Source organism: Apodemus sylvaticus, chromosome 1 (assembly GCF_947179515.1).
Source record: "Apodemus sylvaticus chromosome 1, mApoSyl1.1, whole genome shotgun sequence".
Lineage (NCBI taxonomy): Eukaryota > Metazoa > Chordata > Mammalia > Rodentia > Muridae > Apodemus > Apodemus sylvaticus.
The window spans coordinates 71226442-71241003 of NC_067472.1; the positions used below are offsets into that span (position 1 = coordinate 71226442).

Sequence of the window (14562 nt, forward strand, 5' to 3'; positions counted from 1 at the left end):
GTTGTGGTCCTTCTGGTATGGGTGCTGGGATCCAGCTTATGTCTTCTGCAAGAGCAGTTCATACTCTTAACCTCTAAGACATCTTTACAGTTCTTCTGAGGAACTTTTATACCAACTCACTTGCTGTTTGGTAAGGAACCAATATAGTCAAAGCAAGTGAAATACAAGAAAGTAGGGACAGGATGGAAAGAAATCTTCAGATCCAGGTGGTACTTAAAGGGTTTTTGTTGTTTGGGGTGGGGGGCGTTGTTTAGTTTTTTTTTTCTTCTCATGTCTAACTGTTCCCTACAGGAAGCTTTTAAACAATTCTCTTGAAACTCATCGTACTTGTCAAATGAATCTCAGATCTTAAGCCCAAATCAGTGGTGACAAGAAGTAACCTTGAGGTAGCTATCTATCAACTGGTTGCTAGGTAAACATTCCAATGATTTCATCAGTTGGATCGGGGCGGAAGGTTGGGAGTCTGACTCATTCTGAGAGTAGCTACAGAGGCAGACTGTGGCCATGTTCTTTGATTTAGCAAGGCACATCTTTGTCCTTAGATGATCTTTGAAATGAAGTAAGGTGGCTTTGAGACATCAGTGGGACATGATTAAACACTCTGGGGAAGGTATGTTCTTGCTTTTCCCTCACAGATATCAGAGTATGAATGTTACATTTGTCTTGTACATACTTCATGTTTTCAACTGACCAGACATCCTAGGTACCAAGTTCCAGGGGGAAAGATGAAATATTTGTAAGAGTCAAAGTGCTTAGCAGGTGGCAGAAAGAAGTACATGTTATTAACACTTGTCTGGAATGGGGCTGTCAGATGACTTGGTTCCCCTAAAAGATGTATCAGATCAAATCATTGATGGTGTGAATATAATATTATTGAATGTTGTGGTCTTTGAGGATGTGGTTATGTTAAGGGGAGATCACTCTGGATTAGAGTGGTCTCCAGTGACTAGTACCTTTACAAGGGCAAAGGGATTTAGAGCTGTAGGGTTTTAAAGTGTTATTTTAGTACCATTAAGTTGTTAACTCATCACGGGGACCTGAACCCTCTGGCTAGATTGTTCTACCTGGCTTTGTTAAGGAGAAGCAGCAGTGACAGAAACTATCAAGAAGAGAACCCAGAAAAGTAGACAGAAGAACATGGTGTTCTAGAAGTCCAAAATAGAAATCTCTAGATGCTCAACTGAGGTTAAATCCCACAGAGACAGTGAAATCTAATTCTGAAAAGTGATTTTTCTCTATGAAATGTGTCTTAAGACAACAAAAGGAGCTATTGTTAAGGAGATGGTGGCAATCAAGAGCAAGCCTTGACTCCTGTCAGATTAGAAATGCTATTCTACATCCACCAGTGCAGGGTGAGGCATCGAGTGCACCTCTCCTCTCCTCTGCCACTGTGACTTAGATGTGAGAGAGTGCACTCAGTCACACACCTAAGGCTCACACTCCCCTGTTTGCATGTGGCATTGATGGATTGGTTCATTAGGCAGTACACAATGGAGCTTGTCTGCTGTTTGTAGGGACAGCTTGAGTCATGTTAGACAATGTGTAGGAATTTATTATTCTATAGGTACATCCAATGAGTCATCAATGTGTGAGTAGCCCTTGTCTTTATTCTTTACCTTGCTTTTTTCTCCCTTGCTTTTGTCTTCTGACTGGTTATGCTACTTTCTCCTCCACCCCTTTCCATTTATGTTTAAATTCTCCTATGATAATCTTCATAGCCATCTTGACCAAATTCAGAATCTCCTAGGAGACACACCTTTGGATGTGTCTGCGAGAATGTTTCCAGAGAGGTTTATCTGAACTGGAAAGACCTCCTGAACGTGGATGGGCAGCACCATCTCCATGGCCTGGGGTACTAGACTTAATAAAAAGGGACAAAGGAGAGAGTGAGCTGAGCCACCAGCATTGTCCTGTTTTCCTACTGGGGACACCATGTCTCAGTGTGACCAGCTGCTTCCCCTCGACCTACTCTCCCTGATGCACCATGACAGAATGGAACCTCAGACTATGAACCAGAGCAAACCTTCCTTAAGTTCCCTTTGTCAGACATTTTGCCACAGCAAATGATGAGATGAGAAAAGTCACGAATGCATGCCACTAAACTTTTCCTGGCCCTCTGAATTGAAAGGGCTTCCTGTGTCAATTGGAGGCCTGTGATAACAAATCCATGACATTGCCTTGACATCCTATGGAGAGCAGGGAATCCCTCCCACCTCTTGCTGCTCAGTGCAGCGCCTGCATCTTTGGCAGGATGGCTCAGTTTGTTGGTACTGGTGCAGCCTGTTGTGGATACTAGGAGAGAGACCAGGGAGTAGAATAGCTTTGAGTATGTAGCTTAGGCTGTGTTTGAGATACAACTGTGATTATTCCAACAGACTCAAGAGAGCATCTCTCAGTATAAGCTAGTGAGTTAGTAAATGGACAAACAACTAGACCATTAAGTGCCATGCACCAGCAGTGATGACCATGTGTCACTGTATGGTTTTAATTTGCTGCATCATAAATATCAGCTTGCTGATGTCACTGCTAGTATTATAAAAAGTGAAGCCTCATTTGGTCCCCATGCATACATGTGAGGCGCAGATCCTTGAGAGTTGAAGGGTAGCTTTTGCATCAGAGCACCATTGTCCCCTTCTGGGTCATCAGACATACCATCCATAAGGGGTGTTACTAGTCTAAGACCATGTTGCACTTGTGATGCCTCATGCTAAAAAAACTGGCTGAAGCATGGATGAATATCCACACTCCTGTGTAGGATCCTCACTTGGTGGATCTAGGGGTAGTGTTGGCTGGTGGCATTACTAGAATAGATGTTTCTTATCAATTCTTCCCAGGCTGGCCCTGCTGCTGGAGGGGCACACTTGGAGAAACTCTGCTGTGGGATAGCCTTGAAGGATGGGTAGCCATTACAGTTTTTTTCCCAAGAATCAAAACCCTGAGACAGTTGACAGCACTCAAGGATAGAACATTCTTAAAAGATGATCCAAAGGAAAGTGGAGGGTATTCATTTGAGGGGGTAAAGTTTGACCTTTGGTTAATGTTCTACCATGGTCTTTTATATCATAATAATGGTGGCTCTAGTCCATTGTGGAGAATGATGCTCAAGGGAGAAGAAGGCTCTGCACTATTGACAGCAAGTTCTAAACAGCAAAGGGATAGAGTAGCAATCCAGCAATGGGGAGCTATGAGGACTCAACAGCATCAGCCACATATGCTGACTTTGTAGATGGAGGAAACAGAAGCAGTGAGGTTAAAAAATGTCATAGCTACATCACTTCGCTTGATATGTCAGCTGTGAGTCTTCAGAAGCAAAGCCTAATTGGGCATGTATCCTTCAGTTGCTCAGGCTCCACAACCTAGGCCAGTTCTTTACACCCAATGCTATTTCTTCACACAGCCATGTTACTATTTTTGTAGATTGCTTCATATACTATATTAATGTCACAATTATGTGCTCCATAGGCTTTTGGCTCCCTTCTATCATGTATCATTATAAGCATTTTTCTATGTTGTTACATAGATGCCATATGAATATTTCAAGGTTCTACATTCTATCTACCTGAATTCCCCTTCCTGCCCCCCCCACCCCCGTTACTGGGTTACAAGAAATCTGATACCCTTAGATATGCCCATATTCAGATACATCCTTGATATGAAAACATTACCTTAGGGCTCACTCTTATCCAGGAACCCTTGTTCAAGGGAAACAACAGGGCAGAGTCGAGGAGAAGGAACAGTACTAAGGACAGAGGCTGGAGTGAGGCAGACACAGGTTAAGGAATACAAATAGTGTCTAGAAACAAGAAAAGTCAAGGAGAATAATCCCCCACTAGCACCCCCAGAAAGCAATACTTGGCTGCTAATTTGATTTTAGCCCAGTATTAGATTTGACATCTCTAGAGGATGCATTTGTCGTGTGGCCTTTTGTTACAGCAGGTGTAGGAAGCTCAAACTTACTCAATCACTTATGCTTCCCAATCCCAGCAGCTTTCCCATTCTCCCACTCCCTTCAAACAAAGCTATTTACTCCCAGTAGTGAGTACTTATTTTTATATGATATTATGTTGTGCACATTGCACTGACATTAACTTAATTATGTCACTCAAAAATTTCCAGTTACCCTGTGAAGTAACTAACTCCACATTCTCCATCACATAGGGAGGAACCTAGGTGTGCTAAGCAATGTGTTCAAAGCCACCCAGGTACCCAGAGCTGTGACTCCAGCCCTAGGACTTTGTGGTCCAATTTTTGTGGATGCCTGACCTATTAGTGCCACCACATTAGTGATGCTGGACTTTGGCAAAGACCTGTTTTGACTTATGCTATAATAATAACACCCTCTGCCCTTTATAGTGGATTTACCTGATAATCCTTGCCCAAGTGTTTTACTGAGGATTGCCCAGAGCCATGAAGGCAAGGCCTGCACTTCTGCAGGAGGTATCATTTTCTGCATTTATGGATGAAGGCAGGCTCCACAGTTGATTCACTGAAGGTCAGCTAGGGCCAAACTAAGGCAGATGAAAACCCATCTAGTCCCCGAGACTGTGCATATTTTAAAGTTCTTACCCCCATACCATGCTACACAAGCAGCTCAGGTGACTTCTGTCTTCATCAGCCTCACTGTCTGATCATCATAAGACACTAACATTGCACAAGCACCCACCAGTCCCTTCAGGGATGACATTAGTGCTTCACAGAAAGAAATCTGAACATCACCTTGAATGACCCTCTGTCACCCAGTGACAGTCATAGTTGGAACCGCAGCTCAAGTCAGGATACGATGGAGGTCCATTGTCACTCAAAGACAGGCTATAATGGAGGCAGGCTTTGGGCGATTAGAGATGACCCTTGAAAGCTCCCAAGGTCAAATCCTTCCCAAGTCTGTCAAACTTAACAGTACTATAGCATGTGATTTTCACCCACCTCCCTCCAAATACTTTAACCTTATCCAAACAAGCAGATAAAGTCCCCACCTCAACCCGATTTCATCATAGTCTAGAATTCTGACATAGGATGTTAAATTTAGGGAGCTTATTTTTGACATTTCTAACCTCCAGAACCAGAATCATCCATTGTAGTGTTTTTAGAACTTGTATTCTGTAGAATGTAGTCATAGGGAGTCAAAGTTTTGCCCCTGATCTAAAGAGACTAGGACTCTGGCTATGCTTGCATACACTTTCCCAACCCAGTCTTTCTATATTTGACTCAGATTTCTGTAAACATCCTGGCAATGTTACTGTGAGAGATCTTGGGGTTGCTCTCACTATGGGTCTGCAGCTAAGCTTGTCTCAGTCCCACCTCAGGACCCAGATCAGCTTTAAAATGCTCCTTGCTTTCATTGAAAGATGCTTTGCCCAAAAGCACCTCTGCTTGGAGTTCCCGGGGTCAGACAGGGCACGTTAACCATTGATTCATTAGGAAGCTTAAGCCAAGAGAAGCTTATCTTGTCCATGTATCTATCCTCATCTACCTTTGGGCCATAGGTGTCTTTATGTTCTCATACCTAGAATATCTTCACTCTCCAAAACAGTTTGACAGCCAGTGCCTGGGTCCTCACTGTCCCTGTAGTTGTGGTGGCATTGAGAAACTGGCTAAAAGTCTTGTGTTTATGCTGTGGTTATACAGCTGCTGAAAGAAGTAGAATGTGGCTTTATTTCTTTCTTAGCATAAACCTGGGACAATGGAAACATGATTAAGGCCATATCTGCTCAACCACTTATGGAATCTAAGGCTAGAAACAACCATATGGGGAAGGGTTTTGCGACTCGATAATTACTGAAATCCAAGAGCAGGAGTGACTGGAACAAAGAAGAAGGGACACAGGTTTAGTCACGGCTTAGAATATACCAGAGTTGCTATTGGCTGGCACATTATGTAGATACAGGAATTAAATTTTATATTAAACTGAGGTTAGCATTCTATTTATATACTAAAAGTAGCCGTGTCATCTCCTTTTGTCTAGGATTACTGCACACGCGCTATAGTACAAACGATCAAATCGTCCTTAAAAATCTCCAGTCTGATGTTACAGAGAGGAAGTTGGACTTCGCCAAGGTAACACACATTTGTGCCTTCTAGTCAGCTAAAGGTGCTGGACTGTAAGACAATTGCTGGCCTGTTCTATAGGCTTGTGGCTTGTTTTCTTTAGTCAAATGTTGAATTAGTGAACCAGAAAAATCCAATCATAAATAACTAAGGATAGAATAGAATCTATATGTACATTTTTGGGGGGGGTTGGTTTTTTTCAAGACATGGTTTCTCTGTATAACCCTGGCTGTTCTGGAACTCACTCTGTAGACCAGGCTGGCCTCGAACTGAGAAATCCTCCTGCCTCTTCCTCCCAGAGTGCTGGGATTACAGGTGTGTGCCACCACTGCCCAGCTAAAGTAACTCTTCAATAACCACCACCAAAAATTTGTAAGTTTGTAGTGTCAGAGGAAAGCAAGATGTTCTACCTCCATTTTAAAGTAGGAGAGGGGGGAGTCCAAATATCATGCCATGTATCATTGTGAAGATCAGGCGCAAATGCTTTGAAATATAACAAGCGAGTACAGGTTGTTTTAACTGAAAAAAAGTGTCTAGTGTGAAATAGACAAAAAAAAATTAGAAGCCAAGTTTGTATAATGAAGTGATTCAGACTAGAGGTTAAAGAACTCTACACATAGCGGTTAACATTGTTAGATTATATCCCCTAGGTTCTGTCTAACTGATTGACTCATTTTGATTATTCTGTTGGCCCGGAGTGGGAATTTGATATTTAACTCTGCAAAAGACAAAATGAAGCTGTGATGCAGACCCATGCATCACACACATGCAAATCTTACAGCACTTAGGCTGCCAGGCCCCAGAGTGCTTGTTTCCTTCTTTATTCTGGAGGTCTGAGACAGAAGAGCTTACCTGCTGTGTCTTATTAATATGTTCTTATTTTATTATTTTAAGATTTAAGTGATTAACATGTCTGGTTTTTTTTCCTCAAAAATGTATATCTTTGATTTAACTTTCCATTTAGTAAAGATCTACAGTTCATCCAGGTGTCCCTAACCCCAGTCTCCCAAAGTAAAGGATGCTTTTCTAGTTTGGCTTCTATTGCTGTGGCACAACCATCTTGGAAAGGAAAGAGTTTATTTGACTTACAGGTTAAAGTAGGAGAAGCCAGGAAGGGAGCTCAGTGTTAGAACCTAGAGACGAGAAGTGAATCAGAGTCCATGGATGAATGTTGCTTACTTGCTTGCTCTCTGGTTACTTCAGTTAGCTTTCTTATACAGTCCAGGCCTACCTGCCTAAGAATGGCACTGCTCATAGTGGGCTGGGACCTCCCACTATGATGTGCACAAGACAAGAAAATGTGTCTCAGATATTCCCATAAGTCAATATGATGGGACATTTTCTCAACTGAGTTTCCCACTTCTCAGATGACTCTAGCTTGTGTCACATTACCAAAAACTAACAAGTAAAGATGCTATTCTGAACCCCCAAGATGTGAGATGTGGTTGTTGACATTCAAAGCCTGTTCTAGAGAGGGACACTGTGGCAAGAATTTAACATGCATTGATGTACTTGATTTGTTTCCTGGGAGCAGAACAGGAGCATAAGGAGGAGGAACTGTGGTTATTGGAAATGGAGGCTGGGGAAGGAAGACTTGAGTCCCAGAATGATGGGGGAGTTTGCTAAGATGAATACAGCACAATCTTAGGATATTTGCCCTGGGTGGCCCTTGGTTTCTTTCATTCCCAGCATCATAGAAAGAAAGAAAATGTTCCAGTTGACCATAGTTCCTTTCTGTTCTCCACATGGAGTTGGAAATTTACAGCATTGCTCTATTGATGTTAACACTAATTAGTTTAGTCATTAATAATGATACAGAACTTGGGACCATGTGGCCGGCCACCCCCCAACAGTCATGTATACAAGAAAGAAACTAGGAAATACAGAAATGTATTTTCTTTCTCTCTCTCTCTGAGTGTGTGTGCATGTATGAGAGAGAGAGAGAGAGAGAGAGAGAGAGAGAGAGAGAGAGAGAGAGAGAGACAGAGAGAGAGAGGAGAGAGAGAGAGAGAGAGAGAGAGAGAGAGAGAGAGAGAGAGAGAGATCTCATTTCTTACAAATCACACTTTCTCAACATCTGCTCTGGAATTGGCTGGATCCATTTAATCTTATTCATAGTGTGACTTTCAACCTTTCCTCTTAGCCAGGAGCTTTGAAAGTTTGTCCTGTGTGTGTTTTATAAGGCCATGGCTAATTGTTGAAGCATTCCACCAGTCTCCTCACCTGGGTTAGTGCCCTAATATTCAGCCTCTCTCATCACTTACTTTCCCAAGCACATCCAGCCTGTGCCTCTTCTGCCAAGTGTTTAAGAGTAAACATGGTACATGTATATATGAATTCAAGTTTTCCGGAATCTAAAATTAATGAGAATATCATGTAGAAATTTAGGAAAATGGAGGCTGGGAGATGACTCAGTCAGTGAAGTATATGTCTCATAAACACAGAGACTTGAAGTTTAGATCCCCAGTGTCCACACAAAAGCCAGGCACAGTGGTGTGTGTGTGTGTGTGTGTGTGTGTGTGTGTGAGAGAGAGAGAGAGAGAGAGGAGAGAGAGAGAGAGAGAGAGAGAGACTGTGCATCTGTACACAAACAAATGTACACACATGAGAAAGAAACTTAGGAAAATACAGAAATATATACATAAGAAATATTTATTTTCGGGGAGGCGGCGGCGGCGGCGGCGGCGGTAGCAGTGGCTGCTCCAGCTGAAGGGCCATCAGCAGTGGAACCAAGGCGACACAGGGTCCAGTTAGGCCCTGCGCCCACGACCACTGACCTTCGCTGACCAGCCGGGCGGCAAGCAACTGCGGTTCTGCGGAGCCTTTCGCTGCACGGAAGCCACTTCAGAACTCGGCTGCCCGCCAGTCAGGAGAGACTCACCGCCATCTTGATCCCGGGCTCCAGAGATCAGTCAGACTGAGGTACACAAACATAATCCTAGGCCCAACACCGCAGGGGTCTGAGCCAGACGGGCGTTGGCCTGCACCCAGGCCCTGGGCTGTTCGAGTGGCCATCGGGGCGCCAACCCAGCCAGGAGTTTTTTTTTTTTGCCCCGGCCGGCGCACGCGCCGCCATTTTGCCTACAGGAGCCAGAGTGCTCGGGAGGGCAGAGACTGCTAACAAGCGTAGCCTGAGGCTAACAAAACGGGGGTCTAGGCCCCAAAAGGCACAGGACTGACCCCAAGAACTGGGCGGCTTGGTGGGCCATCTGTGTGTCAACCAGCCCAGGAGGTTATTAGCACAACAGACTCTCCCAGTGCTTTCGCGGAGCGCGGACGCACACGCCCGCCATCCGGGTCACCTGGCGGACCCAAATAACAGACATAGCCCTAGGGGAACTTTGCTCGGACCTTGGCCTCCCAGGCGTTTGCCTGGACTCAGGGCCCAGGCGACAAGGCTAACCTAGTGTGCGCCAGCCCGGTTGGGGAAATCGGCTGCCCAGCGGAGTGAGCGGAGCACAGGGGAGGTCACAGCAACATTCACCTTCGGAGCTCCCTGGGGGTGTACACGGGTTCCACCTGGTCCACAGACACAATCTGGGGCAAGGCCTCAGGCAGAAGCCCCCAGCTCAAATCTCTCCGCTTCAGATCAGCCTGGGTGGCCGCCACATCTCCAGGTCCCTCAAGAGGCTAGTGGGGGCTTCCGGGCGGCCAGCTGGGAAAAGTCGGTGTGCTCCGATAAATCCTGCGGGCCCCAGCGGGAGCCTTCAGGTGCCTGCTTTGGGATCTGAACAGCCTGGAAAACAGCACCCTGTCTATAGGCAGTGCAGAGTGTAAGCTGTGCACCAGAGGCCAACGGGGAAGGGGCAGCTTGCACTGGTGAGTCCAGCACTGACAAGACCAAGTAACACCAGTGAGAGCTAGATGGCAAAAGGCAAACGCAGAAACGTCACTAACAGAAATCAAGGCAATATGGCAACATCTGAACCAAATTCTCCTCTACCAGCAAGTCCTGGATACCCCATCACACCAGTAAAACAAGATTTGGATTTAAAATCACTGGTCATGATGCTGGTACAGGAACACATGAAGGTCATTGAGGAGAAAATGGATCAAAAGTTAGAAGCCCTTGCAAGGGAAACACAAAAATCATTGAAAGAAATCCAGGAGAATACAAAAGCCAACAAGGAGGAAATGCAAAAAACACTTAAAGAAATACAGGAGAACTTTGCTCAACAGGCTGAGGTCATGAAAGACGAAACACAAAAATCTCTTAAAGAAATACAGGAGAACTTTGGTCAACAGGCTGAGCTCATGAAAGAGGAAACACAAAAATCTCTTAAAGAATTACAGGAAAACACAAACATGCAAGGGAAGGAGCTAAGCAAAACCATCCAGGATCTAAAATCAGAAGTAGAAACAACTAAGAAAACTCAAAGGGAGACAACTTTGGAGATAGAAAGCCTTGGGAAGAAATCAGGGGACAGAGATGCAAATATCAACAACAGAATACAAGAGATAGAAGAAAGAATCTCAGATGCTGAAGATTCCATAGAAACCATGGACTCAACAGTTAAAGAAAATGCAAAGTGCAAAAAGCTTGTAACCCAAAATATCCAGGAAATCCAGGACACAATGAGAAGACCAACCTAAGGATTATAGGCATAGATGAGAGTGAAGATTTACAACTTAAAGGGCCAGCAAATATCTTCAATAAAATTATGGAAGAAAACTTCCCTAACCTAAAGAGAGAGATGCCCATGAATATACAAGAAGCCTACAGAACTCCAAACAGACTGGACCAGAACAGAAATACTTCCCGTCACATAATAATCAAAACACCAAATGTTCTAAACAAAGAAAGAATACTAAAGGCAGTAAGAGAAAAAGGCCAAGTAACATATAAAGGAAGACCTATCAGAATCACAGCAGACTTTTCACCTGAGACTATGAAGGCTAGAAGGTCCTGGGCAGATCTCATGCAGACTCTAAGAGAACACAAATGCCAACCAAAACTACTATATCCAGCAAAACTCTCAATCACCATAGATGGAGAAACTAAGATATTTCACGACAAAACCAAGTTCACCCAATATCTATCCACAAACCCAGCCCTAAAAAGGATAATAGGAGGACAACACCAATACAAGGAGGGAAACTCCACCCTGAAAAAAGCAAGATAGTAACCTTTCATCAAACCCAAATAAGTTAAGCAATCAAATTTAAAAAATAACGTCAAAAATGATAGGAAGTAACAATCACTATTCCTTAATATCTCTTAACATCAATGGACTCAATGCCCCAATAAAAAGACACAGACTAACTGACTGGATACGTAAACAGGACCCTACATTTTGCTGCTTACAGGAAACACACCTAAGGGTCAAAGACAAACACTACCTTAGAGTAAAAGGCTGGAAGACAATTTTACAAGCAAATGGTCTCAGGAAACAAGCTGGAGTAGCCATTTTAATATCAGATAAAATTGACTTTCAACCCAAAGTCATCAAAAGAGACTCTGAGGGACACTTCTTGCTGGTCAAAGGAAAAATACAACAAGAAGAACTCTCAATCCTGAACATCTATGCTCCAAATGCAAGGGCACCCTCTTTCATAAAAGAAACTTTATTAAAACTCAAAGCACACATTGCACCTAACACAATAATTGTTGGTGACTTCAACACTGCACTTTCCTCAATGGACCGATCAGGAAAACAGAAACTAAACAAGGACACAATGAAACTAATTGAAGCTTTGGACCAATTAGATTTAACTGATATATATAGAACATTCTATCCTAAAACAAAAGAATATACCTTTTTTTCAGCACCTCATGGTACCTTCTCCAAAATCGACCATATAATTGGTCACAAGACAGACCTCAACAAATATAAAAAGATAGAACTAATCCCATGCCTCCTATCTGATCACTATGGAATAAAAGTGGTCTTCAATAGCAACAGAAACAACAGAAAACCCACAAACACGTGGAGATTGAACAATACTCTACTCAATGACACCTTGGTCAAGGAAGAAATAAAGAAAGAAATTAAAGACTTTTTAGAACACAATGAAAATGAAAACACAACATACCCAAATCTATGGGACACAATGAAAGCAGTGCTAAGAGGAAAACTCATAGCCCTGAGTGCCTCCAAAAAGAAAATGGAGAGAGCATACATTACCAACTTAATGACACACCTGAAAGCCCTAGAACAAAAAGAAGCTATTTCACCCAGGAGGAGTAGAAGGCAGGAAATCATCAAACTCAGGGCCGAAATCAATCAAGTAGAAACAAAGAGAACCATACAAAAAATCAACAAAACTAGGAGCTGGTTCTTTGAGAAAATCAACAAGATAGATAAACCCTTAGCCAGACTGACAAAAGGGCACAGAGAAAGTATCCAAATTAACAAACTTAGAAATGAAAAGGGAGACATAACAACGGAAACTGAGGAAATCCAAAAAATCATCAGATCCTACTACAAGAGCCTGTACTCAACACAACTGGAGAATCTGGAGGAAATGGACAATTTCCTTGACAGATACCAAATACCAAAATTAAATCAGGACCAACTAGACCATCTAAACAGTCCCATAAAGCCTAAAGAAATAGAAGGAGTCATAGAAAGTCTTCCAACCAAAAAAAGCACAGGACCAGATGGTTTCAGTGCAGAATTCTACCAGACCTTCAAAGAAGAGTTAACACCAATACTCTTCAAACTATTCCACAAAATAGAAACAGAAGGAACACTACCCAATTCCTTCTACGAAGCCACAATTACGCTGATACCAAAGCCACACAAAGATCCAACAAAGAAAGAGAACTTCAGACCAATTTCCCTTATGAACATCGATGCAAAAATACTCAACAAAATTCTTGCCAACCGAATCCAAGAACACATCAAAACGATCATCCACCATGATCAAGTAGGCTTTATCCCGGGAATGCAGGGTTGGTTCAATATACGGAAATCCATCAATACAATCCACTACATAAACAAACTCAAAGAACAAAATCATATGGTCATTTCATTGGATGCTGAAAAAGCATTTGACAAAATTCAGCATCCTTTCATGCTTAAAGTCTTGGAGAGAACAGGAATTCAAGGCCCATACCTAAACATAGTAAAAGCAATATACAGCAAACCGGTAGCCAGCATCAAACTAAACGGAGAGAAACTTGAAGCAATCCCACTGAAATCAGGGACCAGACAAGGCTGCCCCCTTTCTCCTTATCTTTTCAATATTGTACTTGAGGTACTAGCTCGGGCAATTCGACAACATAAGGAGGTCAAAGGGATACAAATTGGAAAGGAGGAAGTCAAACTATCATTATTTGCAGACGACATGATCGTCTACCTAAGTGACCCAAAGAACTCCACTAGAGAGCTCCTACAGCTGATAAACAACTTCAGCAAAGTGGCAGGTTACAAAATCAACTCAAGCAAATCAGTGGCCTTCCTATACTCAAAGGATAAGCAGGCTGAGAAAGAAATTAGGGAAATGACCCCCTTCACAATAGCCACAAACAGTATAAAGTATCTTGGGGTGACTCTTACCAAACATGCGAAAGATCTGTATGGCAAGAACTTCAAGACTCTGAAGAAGGAAATGGAAGAAGACCTCAAAAAATGGGAAAACCTCCCATGCTCATGGATCGGTAGAATCAATATAGTTAAAATGGCCATTTTGCCTAAAGCACTATACAGATTCAATGCAATACCCATCAAAATCCCAACTCAATTCTTCACAGAGTTAGAAAGAGCAATTATCAAATTCATCTGGAACAACAAAAAACCCAGGATAGCTAAAACTATTCTCAGCAACAAAAGAAAATCTGGGGGAATCAGTATCCCTGACCTCAAGCAATACTACAGAGCAATAGTGTTAAAAACTGCATGGTATTGGTACAGTGACAGGCAGGAGGATCAATGGAACAGGATTGAAGATCCAGAAATGAACCCACACACCTATGGCCACTTGATCCTCGACAAAGAGGCTGAAAACATCCAATGGAAAAAAGATAGCCTTTTCAACAAATGGTGCTGGTTCAACTGGAGGTCAGCATGCAGAAGAATGCGAATTGATCCATCCTTGTCTCCTTGTACTAAGCTCAAATCCAAATGGATCAAGGACCTCCACATAAAGCCAGACACTCTGAAGCTAATAGAAAAGAAACTGGGGAAGACCCTTGAGGACATCGGTACAGGGAGAAAGTTTCTGAACAGAACACCAATAGCGTATGCTCTAAGAGCAAGAATTGACAAATGGGACCTCATAAGGTTACAGAGTTTCTGTAAGGCAAAGGACACCGTCAAGAGGACAGATCGGCAACCAACAAATTGGGAAAAGATCTTCACCAATCCTACATCAGATAGAGGGCTAATATCCAATATATATAAAGAACTCAAGAAGTTAGACTCCAGAAAACCGAACAACCCTATTAAAAAATGGGGTACAGAGTTAAACAAAGAATTCTCACCTGAAGAACTTCGGATGGCGGAGAAGCATCTTAAAAAATGCTCCACTTCATTAGTCATTAGGGAAATGCAAATCAAAACAACCCTAAGATTT

General features: G+C 42.8%; 1 protein-coding gene across 1 annotated transcript in view; it reads left to right on the forward strand.

Moving 5' to 3' along the window:
• Positions 1-570: 570 nt before the first annotated feature.
• The window catches only part of C1H10orf90 (chromosome 1 C10orf90 homolog), a 102159-nt gene continuing 88167 nt past the window's right edge, over positions 571-14562 (forward strand). Inside the window, exons 1-2 of the mRNA XM_052174473.1 lie at positions 571-610; positions 5963-6054. Of these exons, the coding sequence (XP_052030433.1) occupies positions 589-610; positions 5963-6054 (114 nt within the window). The 5' untranslated portion in view covers positions 571-588. The remainder of the gene's footprint in view (positions 611-5962; positions 6055-14562) is intronic.